Source organism: Dendropsophus ebraccatus, chromosome 5 (assembly GCF_027789765.1).
Source record: "Dendropsophus ebraccatus isolate aDenEbr1 chromosome 5, aDenEbr1.pat, whole genome shotgun sequence".
Taxonomy (NCBI): Eukaryota; Metazoa; Chordata; class Amphibia; order Anura; family Hylidae; genus Dendropsophus; species Dendropsophus ebraccatus.
In genome coordinates, this window is record NC_091458.1 from 451,963 (window position 1) to 479,731 (window position 27,769).

General features: G+C 50.5%; 1 protein-coding gene across 1 annotated transcript in view; it reads left to right on the top strand.

The window, feature by feature from the left end:
* Positions 1-26,867, top strand: part of LOC138792172 (aldehyde dehydrogenase family 3 member B1-like) — a 110,511-nt gene extending 83,644 nt beyond the window's left edge. The window contains exon 10 of the mRNA XM_069969275.1: positions 26,476-26,867. Coding sequence (XP_069825376.1) covers positions 26,476-26,669 — 194 coding nt within the window. The 3' untranslated portion in view covers positions 26,670-26,867. The remainder of the gene's footprint in view (positions 1-26,475) is intronic.
* The last annotated feature ends 902 nt before the right edge of the window (positions 26,868-27,769 follow it).

A 27,769-nucleotide genomic window follows, 5' to 3' on the forward strand; every position in this document is an offset into this window, starting at 1 on the left:
AGTAAGGTTTTCCGTCACCTCCAGTAAGGTTTTCCGTCACCTCCAGTAAGGTATTCCGTCACCTCCAGTAAGGTATCCTGTCACCCCCAGTAAGGTATAATGTCACCTTCAGTAAGGTATTCCGTCACCTCCAGTAAGGTATTCCGTCACCTCCAGTAAGGTATCCCGTCACCTTCAGTAAGGTATTCCGTCACCACCAGTAAGGTATCCCGTCACCTCCAGTAAGGTATTCCCTCATCTCCAGTAAGGTATTCCCTCACCTCCAGTAAGGTATCCCGTCACCTTCAGTAAGGTATCCCGTCACCTCCAGTAAGGTATTCCCTCACCTCCAGTAAGGTATTTCGTCACCTCCAGTAAGGTATTCCTTCACCACCAGTAAGGTATCCCGTCACCTCCAGTAAGGTATCCCGTCACCTCCAGTAAGGTATTCCCTCACCTCCAGTAAGGTATCCCGTCACCTCCAGTAAGGTATTCCCGTCACCTCCAGTAAGGTATCCCGTCACCTCCAGTAAGGTATCCCGTCACCTCCAGTAAGGTATTCCGTCACCTTCAGTAAGGTATTCCTTCACCACCAGTAAGGTATCCCGTCACCTCCAGTAAGGTATCCCGTCACCTCCAGTAAGGTATTCCGTCACCTCCAGTAAGGTATCCCATCACCTCCAGTAAGGTATCCCGTCACCTCCAGTAAGGTATAACGTCACCTCCAGTAAGGTATCCCGTCACCTCCAGTAAGGTATTCTGTCACCTCCAGTAAGGTATTCCGTCACCTCCAGTAAGGTATTTCGTCACCTCCAGTAAGGTATAACGTCACCTCCAGTAAGGTATTCTGTCACCTCCAGTAAGGTATCCCGTCACCTCCAGTAAGGTATCCCGTCACCTCCAGTAAGGTATCCCGTCACCTCCAGTAAGGTATCCCGTCACCTCCAGTAAGGTATTCCGTCACCTCCAGTAAGGTATTCCGTCACCTCCAGTAAGGTATTCCATCACCTCCAGTAAGGTATACCGTCACCTCCAGTAAGGTATCCCGTCACCTCCAGTAAGGTATCCCGTCACCTCCAGTAAGGTATTCCGTCACCTCCAGTAAGTTACTCCGTCACCTCCAGTAAGGTATTCCGTCACCTCCAGTAAGGTATTCCGTCACCTCCAGTAAGGTATTCCGTCACCTCCAGTAAGGTATTCCGTCACCTCCAGTAAGGTATCGCTTCACCTCCAGTAAGGTATCCCGTCACCTCCAGTAAGGTATTCCGTCACCTCCAGTAAGGTATTCCATCACCTCCAGTAAGGTATCCCGTCACCTCCTTAAAGGTATCCCGTCACCTCCAGTAAGGTATTCCGTCACCTCCAGTAAGGTATTCCATCACCTCCAGTAAGGTATCCCGTCACCTCCAGTAAGGTATCCCGTCACCTCCAGTAAGGTATCCCGTCACCTCCAGTAAGGTATTCCGTCACCTCCAGTAAGTTACTCCGTCACCTCCAGTAAGGTATTCCGTCACCTCCAGTAAGGTATTCCGTCACCTCCAGTAAGGTATTCCGTCACCTCCAGTAAGGTATTCCGTCACCTCCAGTAAGGTATCGCTTCACCTCCAGTAAGGTATCCCGTCACCTCCAGTAAGGTATTCCGTCACCTCCAGTAAGGTATTCCGTCACCTCCAGTAAGGTATTCCATCACCTCCAGTAAGGTATTCCGTCACCTCCAGTAAGGTATCCCGTCACCTCCAGTAAGGTATCGCGTCACATCCAGTAAGGTATCCCGTCACCTCCAGTAAGTTATCCCGTCACCTCCAGTAAGGTATCCCGTCACCTCCAGTAAGGTATTCCGTCACCTCCAGTAAGGTATTCCGTCACCTCCAGTAAGGTATCCCGTCACCTCCAGTAAGGTATCCCGTCACCTCCAGTAAGGTATTCCGTCACCTCCAGTAAGGTATCCCGTCACCTCCAGTAAGGTATCCAGTCACCTCCAGTAAGGTTTCAAAATAGAAATAATTTAGAAAAATGACAGGTACAGGTGCTTTATAGATTGGTGTAGGGAACCTTGCCTCACCAGCTGTTGCAAAACTACAACTCCCATCATACATGGACAGTCAAAGATAAAACTTTGGCTGTGCAGACATGATGGGAGTTGTAGTTCCGCAGCAGCTGGAGAGCCAAGGTTCCCTCCCCCTGCAGATAGTAGGTAAGGTTTATATAAATGTGATATATATTTGGAGAGGGCAGTTATTAAGGGGTTAAGTATAGAATAATGTACAACCAGATCAGACCCCTAAATAGACATTGGACCCCAACTCTCTTGTGTGTCTCCCCCCCATCCCAGACAAGTGTCACCCTGTCCCCCCCCCTCTCCACCCCTGATTGTCCTCCCCTTCCCACACACTTGTATCTTCTTCCTCCTCCTCAATAGTGCAGTGTACATACAGGACCTGCGATGACATCATAGTCACATGTCAAGGTCCTTCACCATCTCTTTCCTGTACTGTCTCCCGGCTGCTGTTTAGCCCTGATTTGCACAAATTATAGCTAATCAGCAGCCAGGAGACGGGACAGTATGGGAAATAGCTCTGCTGATGAAGTAATAATCGTCCCGTCTCCTCACACTGACAGAGGGCCGGAGCTTCCAGGCTGCCTCATCCTCTCTCTGCTCCCTGTGATGGCGCCCCCTCTGGTCTCTGCGCCCGGGGCAGCTGCCCTCCCTGCCCCCCCTAGCTACGGCCCTGCCCAAGTGTAAGTGTGTGCAGGTGCGGGTGCACATAAATAGACCAGAGTCCAATACTTGAAAAATGGAAGAGTTAACTAGGAGGAACTTAGTGCAATACAGGTATACTGGACCAAAACACAGTATAGTGCAACAGACAATACTTGAGGTTACTCGGGCGCCTGGGGTTGAGGGAGAGATAAGGTGCCTGTGAGGAAAAGCCCCGCAGAGAGTAGAGAGGGTGACTGACGGGCTGTCTCCACTTAGACATGTTCTCTGCCTGGAACGGTTTGAATTGAAGTAGAAGATATAGAGAGAGAACACTCATAGTCACGTATAGATTGTGTCTGACTGCCTTCTGCCCTACAATTACAAGCTACTTGTCCTGTCAGGGTAGTATGAGCTCCAGGCCTAGTTATCTAGGCTATCAGACTTCCGAGACTTCCCGGTCGTCTTGCACTGCACAGTGGAATACCTAGACTTATAGTAACTTTGTTCCACTGGGATCAGTTCCTGTGACTGCTGAGGTAATTCCCCTGAACATTTTGGAGAGGTTCCTGGCATTGACAAGGTGATCCTTCTGTGGCTGCTCACCCCTTGATACTTTCTAGCACTGCATAGTGGTGGTGGCTGGCATAGGGAGAACCTGTTGCTTGCTTGTGTCCCTGACATAGGACCTGGCCTAAGGCAGGCCCTGGCTTAAATTCAGCAGAGACTTGGTTCTTGTTGCTTCGTCACACACTGACTCTTGACAAACTAACTAACTCCTCCCACCAGGAACTTACTCCCTCCTATATGGGTCTAACTAAACCCTACTGTAATTGGGGGGAGGGGGGGGGGCTTTGTGTGCAAAAGAGAAATAATAGTGGAAAGGATAAAGACTGGAGGGAAAGCACCTGCACCTGTGAGTGGACAAAACAGCACATGTGACGTAAAACAGTTAACCCTTTAGTCTCCTTCAGCCGTGCATAGGAAATAACAAGTGCTTTAGTGACACCTAGTGGGGAAAACAGTAACTGCAGTGGGTATAGCAAACAGATGGAGATGACCTGGATAGTGCACAGCCAGAGAACCTTTAAATCCTGAGCACACCAGTATGAAGAAACTTTATGAAATCGTATAACAAAGTCCATAGAAAAAACATGCAGGACCCACAGTGTGAGGTGTTTCTGGCCTCACCGGCCCTTAATGATAGATAGTGTGTACATAGCCCAAAGAGGAATCTATATGGGACCAGAGACCTCCCCCCTCACCTGATTCCCGCTGCTGATGTGACCGATTGTAGCAGGAATCGGTTCCTTGAACGTTTGGGAGAGTGGACAGAACCTTTATTGCAGCCACTGGTTCCCCGATGTTACGGTCCCTCAGAGACAATAAGCGAGTCCAGCAATCTGTGGGCGCTGAGAATTGGAGCGCGGAATACACGAGGATTACCAGTGACATTGAAACTCCTTACACGCGCATTACCTGCTCCTTACACGCGTATTCCCTGCTCCTTACACGCGTATTCCCCGCTCCTTACACCCATATTACCCGCTCCTTACACACGTATTCCCCGCTCCTTACACGCGTATGCCCCGCTCCTTACACGCGTATGCCCCGCTCCTTACACGCGTATGCCCCGCTCCTTACACGCGTATTCCCCGCTCCTTACACGCGTATGCCCCGCTCCTTACACGCGTATTCCCCGCTCCTTACACACGTATTCCCCGCTCCTTACACCCATATTACCCGCTCCTTACACACGTATTCCCCGCTCCTTACACGCGTATTCCCCGCTCCTTACACCCGTATTCCCCGCTCCTTACAGGCGTATTCCCCGCTCCTTACACGCGTATGCCCCGCTCCTTACACGCGTATGCCCTGCTCCTTACACACGTATTCCCCGCTCCCTACACCCATATTACCCGCTCCTTACACATGTATTCCCCGCTCCTTACACATGTATTCCCCGCTCCTTACACACGTATTCACCGCTCCTTACACGCGTATTCCCCGCTCCTTACACGCGTATTCCCCGCTCCTTACACGCGTATGCCCCGCTCCTTACACGCGTATGCCCCGCTCCTTACACGCGTATTCCCCGCTCCTTACACGCGTATTCCCCGCTCCTTACACACGTATTCCCTGCTCCTTACACACGTATTCCCCGCTCCTTACACCCATATTCCCCGCTCCTTACACGCCTATTCCCCGCTCCTTACACACGTATTCCCCGCTCCTTACAGGCGTATTCCCCGCTCCTTACACGCGTATTCCCCGCTCCTTACACACGTATTCCCCGCTCCTTACACGCGTATTCCCCGCTCCTTACACGCGTATTCCCCGCTCCTTACAGGCGTATTCCCCGCTCCTTACACGCGTATTCCCCGCTCCTTACAGGCGTATTCCCCACTCCTTACACGCGTATTCCCCGCTCCTTACATGCGTATCCCTGCTCCTTACAGGCGTATTACCCGCTCCTTACACGCGTATTCCCCGCTCCTTACACGCGTATTCCCCGCTCCTTACACGCGTATTCCCACTCCTTACACGTGTATTCCCCGCTCATTACACGCGTATTCCCCGCTCCTTACACGTGTATTCCCTGCTCCTTACATGCGTATTCCCACTCCTTACACGTGTATTCCCCGCTCATTACACGCGTATCCCTGCTCCTTACACACGTATTCCCTGCTCCTTACACGCGTATTCCCGCTCCTTACAGGCGTATTCCCCGCTCCTTACACACGTATTCCCCGCTCCTTACACGCGTATTCCCCGCTCCTTACACACGTATTCCCCGCTCCTTACACGCGTATTCCCCGCTCCTTACACACGTATTCCCCGCTCCTTACACACGTATTCCCTGCTCCTTACATGCGTATTCCCACTCCTTACACGTGTATTCCCCGCTCATTACACGCGTATCCCTGCTCCTTACACACGTATTCCCCGCTCCTTACACGCGTATTCCCACTCCTTACACGTGTATTCCCCGCTCCTTACACGCGTATTCCCCGCTCCTTACACACGTATTCCCTGCTCCTTACATGCGTATTCCCCGCTCCTTACACGCGTATTCCCCGCTCCTTACACACGTATTCCCCGCTCCTTACACACGTATTCCCTGCTCCTTACATGCATATTCCCGCTCCTTACAGGCGTATTCCCCGCTCCTTACACGCGTATCCCTGCTCCTTACACCCGTATTCCCCGCTCCTTACACACGTATTCCCCGCTCCTTACACGCGTATTCCCCGCTCCTTACAGGCGTATTCCCCGCTCCTTACACACGTATTCCCCGCTCCCTACACCCATATTACCCGCTCCTTACACATGTATTCCCCGCTCCTTACACGCGTATTCCCCGCTCCTTACACACGTATTCTCCGCTCCTTACACGCGTATTCCCCGCTCCTTACACGCGTATTCCCCGCTCCTTACACGCGTATTCCCCGCTCCTTACACGCGTATTCCCCGCTCCTTACACACGTATTCCCCGCTCCTTACACACGTATTCCCCGCTCCTTACACACGTATTCCCCGCTCCTTACACGCGTATTCCCCGCTCCTTACAGGCGTATTCCCCGCTCCTTACACACGTATTCCCCGCTCCTTACACGCGTATTCCCTGCTCCGCAGTTGGAGGGTCTTAGGTGCAGTGATTTATGATGCTTTACCTGCAATCAGGCATAAATCATGGCGGAAATGTAGAGGAGCAGACGCAGGTCCCGCTGAATTTACTTGTGGTGGATATACACAGAGAGATTTATCTGACAGATTATTGAAGCCAAAAATCTAAGTCTTTCCTTTATGACCTGTTCTCTGTTCATAGTCCATTCCTGGCTTTGGCTTCAAAAATCTGTCACATAAATCTCTTTGTGTAAACGCCCCATAATAGATGTGTGATTATTATAAATGCGGCACTGTCAGCAGGTTCTGCCCAGAGAAGCCGCATTTCTTTTATGCAAATCTGCTGCTTAAGAGGGCGTCGCCCTCCAGCCCCAAGCACCACCGCATCCCACCAACTGGGCATATTCATATACGCAGGGCCGGCGTCAGCACCAGGCATACTCGGGCAAGTGCCGGGGCCCACAGTGCCTCAAGGGGCCCCCCTGCACTTGCCCACCCATTTCTTCCCCTCTCCCTCCCCTCTCACTGCGCTCACACACTGACACACATCGCACTGTGTGCAGGTGGTGAGCGCACACATCATTACCTGAGGCTGTGGGGGGAGGGGGGATGAGCCGGGCGCAGGGATGAGGGGGGCGCTGGTGAGCCACTTAAGTCATTTTGTGGCTCCTCCAGGCCTCAGTCTCTCAGCGTCGGACCAGAGGAGAGGGGGGCGGGGCTCACTGCACGGCAGCCTGTAGAGGCCAAACAGCAGGTCAGGGCCCAGAAGCCTATTCACAGTGCTGCCTGTGCTTCCCTGCCCCCTCCTGTATTCCTGGGTCTCCTGACCTCCACAGCGGCCCGGGCAGAGGAGAAGATGTAACAGGACTGCCAGATACAGAGGTGAGTGTATGTGTGACTGAGTATACATGCATATGTGTGCAAGTCTGTATGCAGGTGTTGTGTGTGTGTAAGTCTGTATGCTAGTGTTGTGTGTGTAAGTCTATGCAGGTGTTGTGTGTGTGTAAGTCTATGCAGGTGTTGTGTATGAGTATCTGTCTATGTGTGCTGGGAGTAGGAAGGTAGGGTCACCTGTGGCATATCTGCTGCAGTGGATTTATTGCAGATTTTCCCCTTTACTTTCCATGGGGGAGTCACAATTATCCTACTCCTGTATTAGTGTTTATATAATACACTGCTGTATACCTACACAGAATGGAGATATATATACACACTCATACAGGGGGATAATAAGTATATAATACACAGCTGTATACCTACACAGAATGGAGAGATATATACACACACACATACAGGAGGATAATAAGTATATAATACACTGCTGTATACCTACACAGAATGGAGATAATAAGTATATAATACACAGCTGTATACCTACACAGAATGGAGAGAGATATACACACACATACAGGAGGATAATAAGTATATAATACACTGCTGTATACCTACACAGAATGGAGATATACAGTATATACACACTCATACAGAGGGATAATAAGTATATAATACACAGCTGTATACCTACACAGAATGGAGAGATATATGCACACACATACAGGAGGATAATAAGTATATAATACACAGTTGTATACCTACACAGAATGCAGAGATAGAGACCCTCTAAAAGTGATGCCACATTATTTACTATACAAAGGGGCCCGCTGAGGCTCTGTCGCCCAAGGGCCCACCAAAACCTGGAGCCGGCCCTGCATATACGCATAGTGGGCTCCAGGTACTGCGCCGTCCCATTGGAGACCAGCTGCTTCCCGCACATGCGTGATTCATCCGGGCCACAGCCAAGTCTCCTGGGGGTCACACAAGATGGAAGTATAAGTCTATGTTCATCTGTGAATCTGATGGAGGTGATTGGGGTTTTTTGCAAATTGTATGAATGAGAGTGAGTGGTAGTGTGTGCATGGTGTGGATGATGGGGGTGTGCATGGTGTGGATGATGGGGGTGTGGATGGTGTGGATGATGGGGGTGTGCATGGTGTGGATGATGGGGGTGTGGATGGTGTGGATGATGGGGGTGTGGATGGTGTGGATGATGGGGGTGTGGATGGTGTGGATGATGGGGGGTGTGGATGATGAGGGGTGTGGATGATGGGGGTGTGGATGGTGTGGATGATGGGGGTGTGGATGGTGTGGATGATGGGGGTGTGGATGGTGTGGATGATGGGGGTGTGCATGGTGTGGATGATGGGGGTGTGGATGGTGTGGATGATGAGAGTGTGCATGGCGTGGATGATGGGAGTGTGCATGGCGTGGATGATGAGTGTGTGTGGTGTGGATGATGGGAGTGTGCATGGCGTGGATGATGGGAGTGTGCATGGCGTGGATGATGAGAAAGTGCATTAGGTGGACCCATCATACACACCATGCACACTCCCATCATTTACACCATCCACACCCCCATCATCCACACCATGCACACTCCCATCATCCACACCATCCACACCCCCATCATCCACACCATGCACACTCCCATCATCCACACCATGCACACTCCCATCATCCACACTCCCATCATCCACACCATGCACCCCCCATCATCCACACCACGCACACCCCCATCATCCACGCCATGCACACTTTCACCATCCACACCCCCATTATCCACACCATGCACACTCCCATCATCCACACCATGCACACTCCCATCATCCACACCATGCACACTCCCATCATCCACACCATGCACACTCCCATCATCCACACCATGCACACTCCCATCATCCACACCATCCACACCCCCATCATCCACACCATGCACACTCTCATTATCCACACCACGCACCCCCCATCATCCACACCATGCACACTCCCATCATCCACACCACGCACACTCCCATCATCCACACCACGCACACTCCCATCATCCACACCATGCACACTCCCATCATCCACACCATGCACACTCCCATCATCCACACCATCCACACCCCCATCATCCACACCATGCACACTCTCATCATCCACACCACGCACCCCCCCATCATCCACACCATGCACCCCCCCATCATCCACACCACGCACACTCCCATCATCCACACCACGCACACTCCCATCATCCACACCACGCACACTCCCATCATGCACACCATGCACACTCTCATCATCCACACCATGCACACTCTCATAATGCACACCATACACACTCCCATCATCCACACCATGCACACTCTGTCTGTATATATATATGTATATGGCGGAGTCTGTATATATATACGTATATGGCGGAGTCTGTATATATAAATGTATACGGCGGAGTCTGTATATATAAATGTATATGGCGGAGTCTGTATATATATATATAAATGTATATGGCGGAGTCTGTATATATATATGTATATGGCGGAGTCTGTAGATATATATGTATATGGCGGAGTCTGTAGATATAAATGTATATGTGTCTATGTAACGCAGTAAGTAGCTGACAGGTGAGGGGGAGGTCTCTGGTCCGATATAGATTCCTCTTTGGGCTTTGTACACACTATCTATCAGTAACGCCTCACACTGGGGGTCCTGCACGTGTTTTCTTTTTAAACATTCTTTATTTAAGAAATTTTCTCATTTTACAAATAGATAGCATCAAAAGGACCTTAGTCATAAAGAGGTAACAGTATATTCATTCTAACGAAACAAGTACAGGAAAAGAGAATGACCAGTCTGAGGCTGTTAGTCAACCCATCGTTACATAGTATTCCATTATAAATCATAGGACACCAAGGTGGGGGAGCAGCGGAGGAGGTCTTCCAATCTAGTTTTGGAGTATAATTCCCATAGTTAGAAGGGGAACGGCATAGTAGATATCATACGGGTGTGTGAGATATCTTATCCCTGCTAGTGGTGTCAGAGCCATGGGGTGAAGCCATTCAAGAGAAGAACTGTGTAACTGGCGAACAGGACAGGACGGTAGACACATACGGACATCAACAAGAAGGTGGAGGTGGGGAGGGAGGGTGAGGGGGGGGGGTTGAGGATCGCTGCCATCATATCACGTGAAAGAGGAATAGTGGTGGGGGGTGCAAAGATCCATGGGGACAATCCAGTCTACAGCGTAAGTTGATGGGTCACGGCGTACTGTTTCCAAGGAGCCCATGTCTTTAGAAAGGTGGTGTGAGAGCGCATGGTCCAACTCTCCAATTCCTCCATAGTGCGCATATTGTCTATCTTAGCGTACCATACTGATATAGGAGGTGGGACAGATGGTTTCCAATAGGTTGGAATAAGTAGTTTTGCAGCAGTGAGGAGATGGACCAACAGATTCTGTTTGGACAAGTGGGCGCCAGTAGGGGGTCGCCATAACAGTACGAGTTGTGGAGTTATAACAATAGATTCGCTACACATCTCTTTAATGGCTTTAATCACCTGCGTCCAGAAGGGAGTGAGGAGGGGACATGTCCAGAAAATATGGGTTAATGTGCCTCCTAGCTTACCATATCGCCAGGAGGAATCTGTGGGTCCCCAGCGGTGGAGCTGGTGAGGCGTTCGGTACCATCTGGTTAGTATTTTGTAGGAATTTTCCTGTGTAGTGATGGAGTTAGAGAAGCCATGAGAGTGAGAGAGTATGAGTTTGATATCTTTCGAAGTGAGGGAGATGCTTAGTTCCTCTTCCCAGGCAGTAAGGAAGTTGGGTTTAGTGGGGGCATCTAGGGATAGACGGTAAGAGTGCAGTTTGGACAGACACTTAGCTATAGGTTGTTTCAGCGTCAATAACACTTCAAAGCTAGTCGGGATGTTTCTTCTGACTCCCATTGAAAGAGAAGTCTTTTAAGGAAAAGGTAAAATCGTGGATATGTAGGAAGTTTAAAGGGGGAAGGGGGGGGGGGGTGCTGGAGCCCAGTAGAGACAATATGGTTGTGCCATCTATGGAAACCGGAATATCTGCTAGACTTGTCTCCACAGGGATCATGTGCCAGGGAGTCAGTGAGTGGACCTCTTTTTAAATATTGCTTTAGAAACCGAAGGGGCATCATGGGAGAAGGTTGTGGGGAGAACTTGTGTTTTTTATTAAGTTTATGCCAGAGATCCAAAGTGGCTTTAGTGATAGGATTTAATGTGCGAGGTATGGGAGTGTCAGAAGGCGCCCGGAACAGGTAACGGGAGGTATCGTGGCCAACTCCGCTCGTATGTGAAGGGGGATGGTGTTTGCATGAAGGAACGCCGTTGCTCTGCATAAGTGTAAGGCTTCATAGTATTTTATTGGAAAAAAGCTGCGGCGTGGTGTTTGTCTTTTCCTAGCGTCAGTCCCGGAATTAGAGGATGGTCTCTTATAGATTGGAGTAAGGTTTCCATCACTAAGACAAAAAGAGTGGGGTAAACAGAGGTGATAGGCGTCCGTTGACCAGCACTCGGGCCGACGGTGAGGAATATAAAGTGAGAATGGCAGAGATAAATGAAGGAGGGAAGCCGAATCTCTCTAAGGTTTTACCCATGAAATTCCAGTCCACTCTATCGAACACTTTTTCTGTGTCAGTGCCTAATAGTAGGAGTAGAATTCCATGGGTTTGAGCGTGATGGATCATACTAATGAGTCTGTGAGTGTTGTGTTTACCTTCTCTATTACAAAACCCACCTGTTCCTCATTCACTAGTTTAGGTAACAAAGGTGCTATACGGTTTGCTAGTAATCTACATTGAGTAGAGAGATAGGTCGGTAACTGCCACAGGAGTCCTGCGGTTGACCTTCCTTATGTATGACCGTGATCGTGGCTTGTCGTGATTGAGATGGAGGTGGTGTACCCTGCATCATGGCCGTGCACCATCTAACTAGGTATGGACTAAGAGTGTCTAGAATTTTTTTGTAATAAAAGGCTGGTAGACCGTCCAGTCCAGGGAATTTATCGTTAGGAAAGGACCTAATCACTTTCTGCGCTTCAGAAGCTGTTATTGGCGCTAAAAGGGTGTTAGCTTCAGATTCAGACAAGGACGGCAGGTTCGTCCAGAAACGCCTGAGTAGCCAAATCTTTGTCAATTTGAGTAAGTGTGTCCATATTCTCCGAGAGATTAGAGAGTTTTTGGTAGTATTGGCAGAATAGTTTGGCTATTTCGTCTGTATCTGCCGTCTCTGAAGTTAGTTTAGAGATGTGTGTTTTCGTTCTAGTTTGCCTAATTAAAGTGGTCATCATCATCTTCTTAGCTTTGTTGCTTAGTGTGAAGGATTTACATGTTACTTCTTTGGTAAGCTTTAGCAGTGTTAATAATAAGGCGGTCTCTCAGGAAGTAAGGTCTTGGAGATATGAGTCTGCCTGTGTCCGCTTGTGCAGCAGTTCTAATGCAGGAATCTGTTTGAGAAGGGGGTGCAGGCCTTGTTTCCTCTCTTTTATAACACGAATGCCCAAGGAGAGAAGTTCACCTCTTATGGAGCTTTTGTGCGCTTCCCATAAGGTAGTATCAGAGACCGTTGTCATTAACAGAGAAGTAGTGCCGTAATGAAGTTATCAACTTGGCAGCGTTAACATCATTGTCTCTTAGTGTTTCATTAAGTCTCCAAGACCGTTCCCAGAGCGGAAGAGAAGAGAGGTTAGGATGCAGTGTGATAGCTGAGATAGTCATTTGCTCTATAGTAGCCGCTTGCATGGAAGATGGATAAGAAGTGGGTAGAAAGAAGTGATCTAAGCGGTGATAGGTTTTGTGGACTGGGGAGTAGAACGTATAGTCTCTGTCCTCGGGGTGTAGCGTGCGCCATGAATCTTGCAGGGGCATTTCTTAATTCTTTAAAGCTTTGAGCAGAGGAACGGTTGGATGTGTCCAGTTCTGGTTCTAATGCCCCCCAATAAGGAGAAGGCCGCCCCTAAAGACTTCCACTTTTTCCAGGACTTGAATCAACCAAGGGATTTGTTTCATGTTGGGTGCATAAAGGTTCCCTAAGGTGACAGGTGTGTTGTGTATCGTACCTTTGACAAAAATGTACCTGCCTTCAGGATCTTTTTGTGTACAGATGTGTTCAAAGACCAATGCTGACTCCTCTGGAGGTGGAGCTTGGGTTCGGCCAGTGGAACCAGGTGTTGGAAAAGGAGTTGGAGAGATTGGGTATGTGGTTTAGACGGAAATGGGTTTCCTGTAAGAAAATGATGTCAGAGTTAACTTTTCTCATCAGTTAAAAAATTTGACTACGTTTTTGAGGGGTGTTACACACATTAAAGGATGAGAGTATTAGTGGAGCCATCATGGGGGATTGTATACATTTCGCCATTGTGTCTCAGACTGGGTCCACCGGGACCGTATATAAGTAGCAGCAGAGGGGAAGGGGAGGAGACAACAGAGGGGAGGAAACAAAAGGAAGAGTAGACAAGACAAAGACAGACATTGAAAACAAGATATATAAACTTGTGCAGCTTGGACTTGCGTCCTAATCAATAGGACAGTAACTCGTGGCCAAGGGTTTCGAGCTACCCTGGCTGCAGTAGCAGATTATAACAGGGGCGTTTCGGGCGGTAGCCCGGGGCCCTGAGCTCCTGGGGGGCCCATGACCACCCAAACAGACTTATACTTTCAATGTTGTACTGTCTCCTGGCTACACTTCCGCCATGATTTGCAAAAAATCACAGTTTTTTTTATGGCAATTTTGCACAAATCAGGACATCATGACATTATCTGTCCTGTACTATGAACGCCAGGCTAGTGCTGCCATAGTTACAGTGGGGTGGGGGGGCCAGGCTAGTGCTGCCATAGTTACAGTGGGGTTGGGGGGGCCAGGCTAGTGCTGCCATAGTTACAGTGGGGTTGGGGGGGCCCAGGCTTGGTGAACAGCCCGGGGCCTATGGTAAAGTTAATCCGCCCCTGCCTGGCTGGGGGCACGTATGGGGTTATCATCTGTACGGCTACCTGGATAGCCACGGCCCCCCACCAGCGTCTGCATACGTTACATCAATGAAAACTACTAAAAAAGAGGAAAAGCTCAAAGGAACAACCGAGGTGGATAACAATGAGATAGATCTATATCTATTTGAACTAACTTTTCTGAGATTAGGGTGTAGTGCAACTAAATCTACATGACTAGAGAAAACTATAGGCTGCTAAATAACTGTAAACTTAGAGACAACAGAGTCCCAGCAGTATCATGAGATATCGTCAGCTGTTGCAGATGAGGGTTCAAGTCATGTCCGATTTCTTCGTAATCTTCTTGGTCTTGGAGGACTTTGTCTTGCCTGCCTGTGTCCATGGCTGTCTGGCAGGGAGGTCAGGAAGGTCGGCATCTTCCGGGAATGGGAGCCAGGAGGGGACTTCCAGTGGTGGGATGTCAAGAGTCTCCTATACGTGTGGAATGTCCTCAGGGGACCTCACTATGGTAAGTCTGCCCTCTTTGGTTATGGCCAAGCTAAAAAGAAGCATCCAGCAGAAGACAGCCTGGCGAGCTCTCAGGTGGACGGTGAATGGTTTCAGAATTCTGCGTTTGGTCAATGTTGAAGGCGATATGTCAGAGAGTATGATCATTTTTGTGGAGTTGAATTGTAGTTCATCAAGTTCTCTGGCTTTTTTGAGGATGGCGGCTGTGTCTGGGTATTTGAGGAGACCACACACTACATCACATGGTGGGTCGGTAGGTTTGGGCTTTGGTCTTAAAGCTCTATGGATCCTTTCAATGGTGATGTTTATCTTCTCCTACTAGGGTAGATACGTAATGCCCCTCCAGGAAGGTCGTTATGCGTGATGTCCTCAGGTAGACCTCTTATTCTCAAATCTTTCCGCCGACTCCTGTTCTCTTGATCCTCAATTGCCAGGTGAAAAGCATTTAAATGACGTTTGTGTTGGATTATCTTTGACGACATCGCTCTAAGGTGCGTTTACACGAAACGATAATTGGCTTGATTGTACGATTAACAATGTCGGAGTAACGATTTTTATTTTCATAACGATCAGTGTTTAGACGGTACATTATATCGTACTGAAAATCGTTTTGCGATCTCTTAAGCCTATGTCACACATTGGTTAAATCGGCAAACGACTTTTTACACGGAACGATCTGCGAATTTTTTTTGAACGACGATTTGAGAGTATGTTGAAAGATCAAAATGAACGATTTCTCGTTCGTTGTTTAATCGTTCACTGCGTGTACACGTACGTTTATTGTTCTAAATCGATCGTTATCGCGCAAATTCGCACAATAATCGTTACGTGTAAACGCACCATTACTATGAGCAATTCTAGAGGATTGTGAATTTTCCATAGATTCAACTCTGTGGCCCAGGTGGGCGATTTCAGACTTGATCTCTGACAGTTCTTTTAAGACAGAGGAATTGGCTTGTGCGCCAATGTGAGACACCACCTTTGTCAGGAAGGATCTAGAGAGGAGCATTGTCTGGGATGGAAGGGCAGCCGTCTGGCATCAGATTCTTCAGCCTGGTCCCAGTTCTGTTGGGCAGCTTGTTTGAGTTTAGCTGTAGAAGAGGGAGGGGTAGACCTGTTTCTTTTCAGGTAGGAATGTATGTCGGGTTGCAGGTGTCTCGTATCTACTGCAGGAATACCTTTTTGTATTCCTTATCATGTCTTGTGAGGATATGGTCGTTTGTTGGGTATTGCAGGTGGGATGGCCTATGAAGGCGTACGTCTACATCTGGAACAGAGGTATAGCTGAGGGGCTATTAGGGGAACACAGAATGGTGGTAATGAACTGGGATCCGCCTGGCTGCTGTTTCTCAGAGGTTCGTAGGATAGTATAGAAATCAGGAGGTGATTAGGGATTTTGCCACTAGGTGGCAGCAGAACACTTCAGTTGGAGGTTCCCTTACAATTTCTGCTGTTACAGGTGATAATGTGTAATGTTCTTTCAATGAGGTGATATTATTGTGGTTAGGAGTTCATCCCCTTTCTTACAGTGGCAATGCTCTTTACACAGTAACATAGGATAGCGGGGTTCTAACAATGCAATGCAGGGGCTCTGGTGCCGGGCAGCAGATCCTCCCAGGGCGCGGTGGGGGAGAACAGCCGGGAGAAAATGGCGGGGAACTCCTCAGGGATAGCGAGGAAGTTCCCAGGAGAAACAGGTGAGAGGGATGAACGGGGTCTCCGGGGGACTCACAGACCCGATAGCCGACTTCTCATCTGACTCTGGGCGGTCGTGTGAGCTGGAGAGCGTCTCCTCACTGGCGCCTTCAGGACCTGCAAGATGGCGCCTGTTGGTGTGGTGAGTAGCGCCACTAAGGTATTCAGGGCTTCAGATGCCGCTGTCGTCCCCACCCAAGGCTCCCCGTTACCTCGCCGTCTCCTCCACCTCTCCGGCTGGGGTGTGGGGTGCGGACTGATGCTGCTCCGGTGTCTGTGGCGGCGGCTTGCAGCTGTGAGGCAGCGCCTGTAATGGCGGCAACGGCGGGCGCGCGGTGAGACCTTCAGTGATCGTTGTATTCACCGGCGGTTGCTGTGATCTCGCCCGGTTCCTCCCCGGTGGAGGATGGATTATCGGGGTTTCCAGGTCTTCACGTCTGCTCTCTCCAGCAGCCAGGACACGCCCCCCCCCCCCTGCACGTGTTTTCTATGGACTTTCTTATACGATTTTATAAAGATAATGAATACATGGATTTTTTACTAGCAAGTTTCTTCATACTGCAGTGGCCACTTCATCCCCAACTGTGTGAACCCAAGGGAGCTACCTTACTCAGGTGCAATAAGATTAGGGGCCCCTACCGGGTCACTACACAAGTACCTGGATATAGTAAATAAGAAACTGTATACATTACCTCTCAGCGATCCCCGGTGTCCCCAGTCAGAGGCGCTCTCTGAAGTGACAGGTCATTGGCTGCCCTGTCCCGACTGGGGACTGGAGAGAAGCCAGGAAGAGACTGGGGAGCATGGAGTAACGTATACAGTTTATTGTTTCCTATATACACGATAATCGAGCCGTGTACTAGGCCAGTCGGTGCTGGTTGGTAAAGTGATTGGTGTAATACGGCCCTCATCTGGTTGGTGTTAGTAGACACTGCGGTGGTCTGTCCACAAAGACAACAAAGGATCCCATGAGGGACATAAGGTCAGAAGAAGCTGTGACAGTGGACACTGGAAAGACCTGTCCCACATGATGACCAGGCCTGGCCTCACACAGGGACAAAACTGTACCAGGTTGCTAGTAGTTGCCCCACATGATGACCAGGCCTGGCCTCACACAGGGACAAAACTGTACCAGGTTGCTAGTAGTTGCCCCACATGATGACCAGGCCTGGCCTCACACAGGGACAAAACTGTACCAGGTTGCTAGTAGTTGCCCCACATGATGACCAGGCTTGGCCTCACACAGGGACAAAACTGTACCAGGTTGCTAGTAGTTGCCCCACATGATGACCAGGCTTGGCCTCACACAGGGACAAAACTGTACCAGGTTGCTAGTAGTTGCCCCAACATGATGACAAAGCTGTACTAGGTTGCTTAACCCCTTAATGAGCGCAGGTGTAAATGTACAGCCCTGCAGCCCATGCAGCACCCTACCCTGCGCCCTACCGCACCCTACCCTGCGCCCTACTGCACCCTACCCTGCGCCCTACCGCACCCTACCCTGCGCCCTACCGCATCCTACCCTGCACCCTACCGCACCCTGCCCTGCCCCCTACCACACCCTATCCTGCACCCTACTGCATCCTACCCTGCACCCTACTGCACCCTACCCTGCGCCCTTTTTGGTGCAGGGTTTTTTCCCCCCTCCTGGTTAGAAGAAAACCCTTTTTTTCCCTATATCCTACCCCCACTGTCTGCTGATAAGTGCCGCACATCAGCAACTCCTTTTTGGCGTAGGATTTTTTTTTTCGTACTGTAAAACACGTAAAAAACACTACAATACACTACGTGAACATTTATTTTTTTTTACTCTAAACCACAATACAAATTTACACACCCCAAATACTAACCCCCGTATAAAGATGGCCCCCAGGGTGTTTTCGGCGGAGGAGGTATACTCTCTTATTGCCTCTGACACCAAAACAGCCAGTGAGGATGAATGGGGGGGCAGGGGTCCTTCTTTCCTCCATTTATCCTCATCATCAAGTGATGATGAATATCCACGGATGACCAAGGAGGATGCCTTGACCTCCGCCCTCCAGACAAGTGACCCTATCCCGCCCCCCAGACACATCATCCCACCCTGTCTCCCCCTCCTCTTCCAGTGCCCAGTACAGTCAGTGAGTAAATGAATTCTGTTATCTCCTCTTTCCTCAGTGCAGATAAGCACCTGTCTCTCCCGGAGCTCAGGCAGTGTCCTCTGTCACTGCTGCCTGTCTCTCCCGGAGCTCAGGCAGTGTCCTCTGTCACTGCTGCCTGTCTCTCCCGGAGCTCAGGCAGTGTCCTCTGTCACTGCTGCCTGTCTCTCCCGGAGCTCAGGCAGTGTCCTCTGTCACTGCTGCCTGTCTCTCCCGGAGCTCAGGCAGTGTCCTCTGTCTTTGCTGCCTGTCTCTCCCGGAGCTCAGGCAGTGTCCTCTGTCTCTGCTGCCTGTCTCTCCCGGAGCTCAGGCAGTGTCCTCTGTCACTGCTGCCTGTCTCTCCCGGAGCTCAGGCAGTGTCCTCTGTCACTGCTGCCTGTCTCTCCCGGAGCTCAGGCAGTGTCCTCTGTCACTGCTGCCTGTCTCTCCCGGAGCTCAGGCAGTATCCTCTTTCACTGCTGCTTGTCTCTCCCGGAGCTCAGGCAGTGTCCTCTGTCACTGCTGCCTGTCTCTCCCGGAGCTCAGGCAGTGTCCTCTGTCTCTGCTGCCTGTCTCTCCCGGAGCTCAGGCAGTGTCCTCTGTCACTGCTGCCTGTCTCTCCCGGAGCTCAGGCAGTGTCCTCTGTCTCTGCTGCCTGTCTCTCCCGGAGCTCAGGCAGTGTCCTCTGTCACTGCTGCCTGTCTCTCCCGGAGCTCAGGCAGTGTCCTCTGTCTCTGCTGCCTTTCTCTCCCGGAGCTCAGGCAGTGTCCTCTGTCACTGCTGCCTGTCTCTCCCGGAGCTCAGGCAGTGTCCTCTGTCACTGCTGCCTGTCTCTCCCGGAGCTCAGGAAGTGTCCTCTGTCTCTGCTGCCTGTCTCTCCCGGAGCTCAGGCAGTGTCCTCTGTCTCTGCTGCCTGTCTCTCCCGGAGCTCAGGCAGTGTCCTCTGTCTCTGCTGCCTGTCTCTCCCGGAGCTCAGGCAGTGTCCTCTGTCACTGCTGCCTGTCTCTCCCGGAGCTCAGGCAGTGTCCTCTGTCACTGCTGCCTGTCTCTCCCGGAGCTCAGGCAGTGTCCTCTGTCACTGCTGCCTGTCTCTCCCGGAGCTCAGGCAGTGTCCTCTGTCACTGCTGCCTGTCTCTCCCGGAGCTCAGGCAGTGTCCTCTGTCACTGCTGCCTGTCTCTCCCGGAGCTCAGGCAGTGTCCTCTGTCACTGCTGCCTGTCTCTCCCGGAGCTCAGGCAGTGTCCTCTGTCTCTGCTGCCTGTCTCTCCCGGAGCTCAGGCAGTGTCCTCTGTCACTGCTGCCTGTCTCTCCCGGAGCTCAGGCAGTGTCCTCTGTCTCTGCTGCCTGTCTCTCCCGGAGCTCAGGCAGTGTCCTCTGTCACTGCTGCCTGTCTCTCCCGGAGCTCAGGCAGTGTCCTCTGTCACTGCTGCCTGTCTCTCCCGGAGCTCAGGAAGTGTCCTCTGTCTCTGCTGCCTTTCTCTCCCGGAGCTCAGGCAGTGTCCTCTGTCTCTGCTGCCTGTCTCTCCCAGAGCTCAGGCAGTGTCCTCTGTCCCTGCTGCCTGTCTCTCCCGGAGCTCAGGCAGTGTCCTCTGTCACTGCTGCCTGTCTCTCCCGGAGCTCAGGCAGTGTCCTCTGTCTCTGCTGCCTGTCTCTCCCGGAGCTCAGGCAGTGTCCTCTGTCTCTGCTGCCTGTCTCTCCCGGAGCTCAGGCAGTGTCCTCTGTCTCTGCTGCCTTTCTCTCCCGGAGCTCAGGCAGTGTCCTCTGTCACTGCTGCCTGTCTCTCCCGGAGCTCAGGCAGTGTCCTCTGTCACTGCTGCCTGTCTCTCCCTCAGCCCTCTGCTCTAATAGCTGTCAGCTTTCACTGTGTGTGTTGGGTAAGGGGTGGGGTGGTTGGGCACAGACATCACGGTAGACAAAGTGCATCATGGAAAAGCCCAAACCAGGAAGTAAAGAAGAAATGAAGACACCAACTGTAGTTTTAGGGACCTGCAAGCAGCGGGAAATTCAAACAGAGACAGACTCCGGAGGGAAAACTATGTTTATGATTGATTGTGTTTTTTAATTAGTGCGGGAGTTGTCTTTTAACCCCACAGGCCTCAGAGAAATAGACATTTCGGTGACCTTAAAATTTGATGGTGGCGCAAACAAACTTGTATATGCACCAATTTCTAGCCCAGAACCCCTCCTGTTTTTTGGCTAGGCCCATGGCGTGGACGACTGTTGATGCAGCGAAAAAGAAAAACATTTGGGGGCTCCTGCTGGGGCTCGGTACACTTACAGATGGGCTATGTACACACTACGCTACGTAAAAGTACGGCCGATGGCAACAACGGTTGTACTTTGTATGTTGTGGAACACTGCTTTTTCTTCTATGGGGTCCCAGCCGGAGCGTATACACACACCGTACACGCTCCAGCCGGGATCCTGTGCGGCGCCGCAAAGAACTGACATGTCAGTTTTCTGCGGCCGCAATTCAGTCAATTGCGGCCGTAGGAAACGCTGCGGCTGGAAAGATCATCTGACCGGTACTTAAGTACCGGCCGGGATGATCTTTGCAGAGACCGGCTATTCCGTGACACGGCCGGCTCACTGAACCGCCAGTCTCTTCTGGCATGTGAACATAGCCTTAGACTTATGAAGGAAGGGACACCAAAATCCCGCCCCCAGATGCCCCCCCCCATCCTCGGAGTTAGTGGGAAGATCGTCCGGGAACTGATCTTCCCACTGCTGGATAAAGGTCACCACCTGTACGGGGATAACTTTTATACCAGCACCCCCTCTTCCGGTCCCTCGCTGCCTGAGCTACTGTAGCTTGCGGCACGATCCGAAAATATCAGAAGCCGTAATAGCGCCCTAATATTTAGCAGCCATGGAGCGGACCCAGCGCTTCTGGATATGAAGGACCCCGTATCGCACCAGGACAACATTTTCCAGGTGACGTCCCCCACACTGGAGAACGGGAGACCCCAGAAGAAGTGCAGAGTGTGGGGTAACAGGGGGATCAGGAAGGACACCATTTACCAGTGTGACACCTGTCCTGATCCCCCCGGCCTCTGCATACTGGATCGCTCCAAGGCGCACTACACGTCATTGGGGTTCCACATTATCTAAATTCTGTCCCTTATTCCTATTTCAGGGGTCACGTTGATCCAGGGATTATTCTGATCGCCATTATGGAGTCGGGAAGGAATTTTTCCCCTGTGATGAGGCTACTATCGTCTGCCTCACGAGGGTTTTTTGCCTTCCTCTGGATCAACACAGGTTGAATTTGATGGACACCTGTCATTTCCAACCTTATAAACTAATAATTGCCCTAATACCCCCAAATAAATTAGAATTGTCCCTTTTCCCCAGCTAAGTAGGTATGGCCGCCATTCCCATTAGAGGATGCCATGATGCAATTACAAAGCCTCTGTGCGGCCAGGACAGTAGAAACCCCCCACAAGTGACCCCATTCTGGAAACTACACCCCATAAGGAATCTAACAAGGGGGGCAGCGGGGATATGGACCCCACTGGTGACGGGCACTAATGTGGAAAAATGTGACTTGAAAGGGAAAATTTTAATTTTTTCACTTTCACGGCACAAATGTGCCCGTCACCAGTGGGGTCCATATGCTCACTGCACCCCTTGTTAGATTCCTTGAGGGGTGTAGTTTCCAGAATGGGGTCACTTGTGGGGGGTTTCCAGTGTCTTGGCAGCACGAGGGCTCTGTAAATGCGACGTGGCCCTTGAAATCCATTCCAGTGAAATCCAGCTTCCAAAAGCCAATTGGCGCTCCTTCCCTTTGGAGGCTCGTCCTGCGCCCACTTGGCGCTTTATGTCCACATGTTGGGTATTTCTGTACTCGGGAGAAACTGCGCTACATGCTTGTTGTTGTTTTTTTTCTTTTATCCCCTTGTAAAAATGAAAAATTGTAGGCTAGAACAATGTTTTAGTGTAAAAACAAGAATTTTTATTTTTTCATGCCATATTGTTCTGAAAATCTGTGGCGCACCTGTGGGGTCCAGATCCTCACCGCACCCCTTGTTACATTCCTCGAGGGGTGTAGTTTTCTAAATGGTGTCCCTTTAGGGGTGTTTCTTATGTTTTGGCACCCCAGAGCCTCTGCCAAGCTGAAGTGGTACAGTCAGAAATGACCAAACTGATTCACAAAGGAATCACAAAAAATGCAGGACAATCCAAAGTAAATATTATTATATTCTTTATTCCAGTACTTTAATTTAATAAAAGTTCATTAAAACAAGAAGGGACATGAAACCGAACCATACAGAAAAGGAATGAGTGAGGGGACATACATCTGTATCTGCCTGTCCCTTGTAAGAATGGCGATCTGAGCGACGCTGCACTGCTGCTACACTGTGTAATGGCGGCTGCTGCCTGGTTTACTTTCTTCTCCTGCTTCCTCCGTGACGTCACTGGCGCCATGTAGGCCCGCTTCCCCGCACTCACCGGGAGCTTCACTCATCGTCCGCTATCCTCTGGGACCGGTGAGCTGCTTTAAATCAGCGCTGGTGGTTGGCGGGTCATGGAGCTCAGCGGCGCACGTCCGTCCTGAGTCCCGCACGCAGGCGCTCTATGTTACTGCTATTTCAGAAACTTTTCAGAAAATTTTTAAAGTTGGAAAAATCAATTTTTCACGTTATTTTGGGTTTTTTTTCATAAAGATTCGTTATAAGTATCGACTCCAATTTACCAGAAATGTAAAGTACAATATGTCACGAGAAAACAATCTCAGAATCAGCCGGATAGGTAAAAGCATCCCGAAGTTATTAATGAATAAAGTGACACTGGTCATATACATAACATTTGCCTTGATCCTTAAGGCCATTTCAGGCCCGGTCCTTAAGGGGTTAAAGTTGGCCTACATGATGACCAGGCTTGGCCTTACACAGGGACAAAGCTGTACCAGGTTGCTTGTAGTGGCCCAATGTGATGACTAGGCTTGGTTTTACCAGGGACAAAGCTCTACTAGGTTGTTTGTAGTTGCCCATGGTAAAACCAAGCCTGGTCATCATGTGCGTCAAAGCTGTACCAGGTTGGTTATTGTTGCCCCACATGATGACCCGGCTTGGTTTCACCAGGGACAAAGCTGTACAAGGTTGCTTGTAGTAGGACTTTATGATCAACATGCTTGGTTTTACCAGGGACAAAGCTGTACCAGGTGGATTGTAATTTGCCTACTTGATGACCAGGCTTGGCCTCACACAGGGACAAAGCTGTACCAGGTTGCTTGTAGTTGCCCCATGTGATGACCAGGCTTGGCCTCACACAGGGACAAAGCTGTACCAGGTTGCTTGTAGTTGTCCCTGGGAAAACCAAGCCTGGTCATCACATGGGACAGCTACAGGCAACCTGGTATAGCTTTGTCCCTGTGTGAGGCCAAGCCTGGTCATCACATGGGGCAACTACAAGCAACCTGGTACAGCTTTATCCCTGTGTGAGGCCAAGCCTGGTCATCATGTAGGCCAACTACTGTCACGGCGTCGAGTGCTCCGGGCCGCCGCCGCAACCTCCCTCTGTCCTAGGCAGCCGCCGGTGTCCATGTGCAGGGACCCGGCGCTGCTACTAGTTCGGCCCCGGGGGGCGCCTTACCTCACCCCGCTCCTGTCTCCATCTGTCCCGGCCGGCGCGCGGCTATTTCAGATTAAAAAGGGCCAGTCCGCCCCTAATTGGTTGTTTCACAGTTCACTCCCTATTTAATCCCAGCATGCCCTGTCCCTCGTGTTGGAGCCTTTACATGCTTCCCATAGCGTTTGGCCCAGCTCCCTGTTGTTCCCGTCCGCTGACCCGGTCCCTAGTCCCTGTCCGCTGCCTAGTTCCTTGTTCCTGTGCGCTGCCACTGTCACCTGCGGTTACGCCTAAAGACCACTACCAGCACTATCATCTGCCTACTGCTCCTGCCACACCTTGCCCGCCGTCACTAGCAAACCAAACCAGGGGTAGCGACCCGGGGGTCGCCTGCCGCAGCAAGCCTATCCCGCCTTGCGGCGGGCTCTGGTGAAAACCAGCGGCCCCTTAGACTCCGCTCCCTGGTGCGGTTCTGTGCTATCGCTAGTGACGGTACTGAGGATCCACCACTCCAGGCGTTACAACTACAAGCAACCTGGTACAGCTTTGTCCCTGGTGAAACCAAGCCTGGTCATCATGTAGGCCAACTACAAGCAACCTGGTACAGCTTTGCCCCACATGATGACTCATAATGTGGGACAAAGCTGTACCAGGTTGCTTGTAGTTGGCCTACCTGATGACTAGGCTTGGCCTCACACAGGGATAAAGCTGTACCAGGTTGCTTATAGTTGCCCCACATGATAACCAGGTTTTGTTTCACCAGGGACGAAGCTGTACCAGGTGGATTGTAGTTGGCCTACATGATGATCAGGCTTGCTGTTAGGTAGGGGTCTGGGAAGACAAAGACGAGTGCAGCCCTAAAACTGGCACCTGCCCCAGTGGTCCCTACCTACTTGCCGCGACAACTGTAAACAACTGCGGACAACTGGGTGACGTTCCCTATGCTGTAACAAGTGAAACACGAAACAAGACAAGACTCACATAAAAATAGAATGGTAAGGGTCAGCAACAATCGGGCAGCAAAAGTACAAAATCGGGATCCTAAAGCAAGGTCAAGGTCACAAATCCAAAGGTCAGAATCACTAAACAAACACGGTCAGGGAATTGCTAGGTCAAGGCACAAGGCGCTATCACAGGCAAGGCAATGAGACCAGAGGCTGAAACTTATAGGGGAAGGAGTATCAGTACTGACAGCTGACTGGTGAAGCTAGCCATCAGTTACAATCACTACAATGCGTGACACCTAATGCCGATTGGCTGGGGGCGGTGAAGCCCTAGACGCGGCTACAGTAAACAAAAGCAACACAGCAGGCTGGTTGCTAGGGAGGCCGTTGACACGCCCCAGCAACCAGTCCTGCATATCACCAAGGACGCCACCGGTGTCTCCAGGCGCCGCACCGAACCCAGAAGCGCAGGACGGCTGCTAGGGACGCAATCGGCGCCCCCAGCAACCGGCCCTGCCTGTTACGAAGGACGCCAGCATCCCTCACACCTCGGCAGTACTGGAGGCCGGGCGTGCGGCTTGCTGTCTAACACTTGCTTTAACCAGGGACAAAGCTGTACCAGGTTGGTTGTAGTTTTCCCTGGTGAAACCAAGCCTGGTCATCATGTGGGGCAAAGCAGTACCAGGTTGGTTGCAGTTGGCCTACATGATGACCAGGCTTGGTTTAACCAGGGATAAAGTTCTACCAGGTTGGTTGCAGTTGGCCTACATGATGACCAGGCTTGGTTTAACCAGGGATAAAGTTCTGCCAGGTTGGTTGCAGTTGGCCTACATGATGACCAGGCTTGGTTTAACCAGGGATAAAGTTCTACCAGGTTGGTTGCAGTTGGCCTACATCATGACCAGGCTTGGTTTAACCAGGGATAAAGTTCTACCAGGTTGGTTGCAGTTGGCCTACATGATGACCAGGCTTGGTTTAACCAGGGATAAAGTTCTACTAGGTTGGTTGCAGTTGGCCTACATGATGACCAGGCTTGGTTTAACCAGGGATAAAGTTCTACCAGGTTGCTTGTTGTTGGCCTACATGATGACGAGGCTTGGTTTAACCAGGGATAAAGTTCTACCAGGTTGGTTGCAGTTGGCCTACATGATGACCAGGCTTGGTTTAACCAGGGATAAAGTTCTGCCAGGTTGGTTGCAGTTGGCCTACATGATGACCAGGCTTGGTTTAACCAGGGATAAAGTTCTACCAGGTTGCTTGTTGTTGGCCTACATGATGACCAGGCTTGGTTTAACCAGGGATAAAGTTCTACCAGGTTGGTTGCAGTTGGCCTACATGATGACCAGGCTTGGTTTAACCAGGGATAAAGTTCTACCAGGTTGGTTGCAGTTGGCCTACATGATGACCAGGCTTGGTTTAGTTGAGGATTTATAGATGCCACTGATCCTTTGTGTGTTATTAGTCACGGTATGACATCACAATGTGGGACATACTCCGGTCATTCCTCATCTGTCATAGGAAGCCTCTGGGTCACTGTACTCATCTCTTTTCCAGGACACAGCGGGATGGGCATGTATCACGGCAAGTTCAGCTTCGACACCTTCTCTCATAGCCGCGCCTGCCTCCTGCGCAGTGATGGTCGAGAAAAACTCAACGAGATGCGATACCCGCCATATGACACGAGCCGCCTGGGCTTCATCTTCTACTCCACAGAGACAAAGCGAAAATCCTCCTGTGCCCTCATGTGAGCGTCCCCGTGTCCTGCCCCCCTGACCACATAACATTGTATACAGGGACCCCAGGGCGGACACACATGATATGTATGATATCCTCGGGGGTCACTAAGTCACATTTTATTAAAGGAACATTAAATACAAAAGTAAATGGCAAAACTATTGTCCTCTGTCTTGTAACATTTATAAATAAAAGTGCAAGTTGTCTCATTATGTTCAGTCATTTCTGTCTGTGGGAGAGAAATAATTCCACAATCCAACGTCCTCTGTGACCGGCCGTAAAAACAACTCAACTACACAGAAGAGACCAAATACACGAATCATCTAGGCACCCATTATTATATATATTATGCGGCTGGGGGGCTATATACTGCTTAATATACATATATATATATATATATATATATATATATATATATATACATATATTATGTGGCTGGGGTACGTGGTATACAGTCATGGCCAAAAGTTTTGAGAATGACACAAATCTTCTATTTCCCATGATCCTCTGCCCTCTTGTTTTCTGTGTGTTTGTCAGATGTTTTTATCACATACAGAAATATAATTGCAATCGTATTAGGAGTAACAGAAGTTTATACTGACAGTTAAGGTGGTATTACATGGGCCGATGGGGGCCCGATAATACCAGTAAATGAGCAGCGTTCTGCTAGATCGCCGCTCGTTTACTGGGCCTATTACACAGCCCGATAATCGTTAAACAAGGGCTGCAGGGACATCGTTACCGATGTCCTTGCAGCCCTTGCATAACTATATACATTACCTATCCACGTTCCAGGGCCGCAGTCTTCATCTCCCCGAGTCCCGCGTGCTGTAACGTCAGAGTGGCCTGTCAGTTGACAGACCACTCAGCTAATCACAGGCCGGGACCGCCGCGGCCTGTCAGCTGACAGGCCACTCTGACGTTACAGCGCGCGGGACCCGGGGAGATGAAGACCGCGGCCCTGGAACGTGGATAGGTAATGCATATCGTTAGTCGCCGCCCGCGCACCGCTATTACACATATTGGTGCGCGGTCGGCGCCCGATGAAAATAGGTCAGAACCGATATCAACGATCAGCCGATTCTCGTTCCATGCAATAGTACCCTTAGAATGA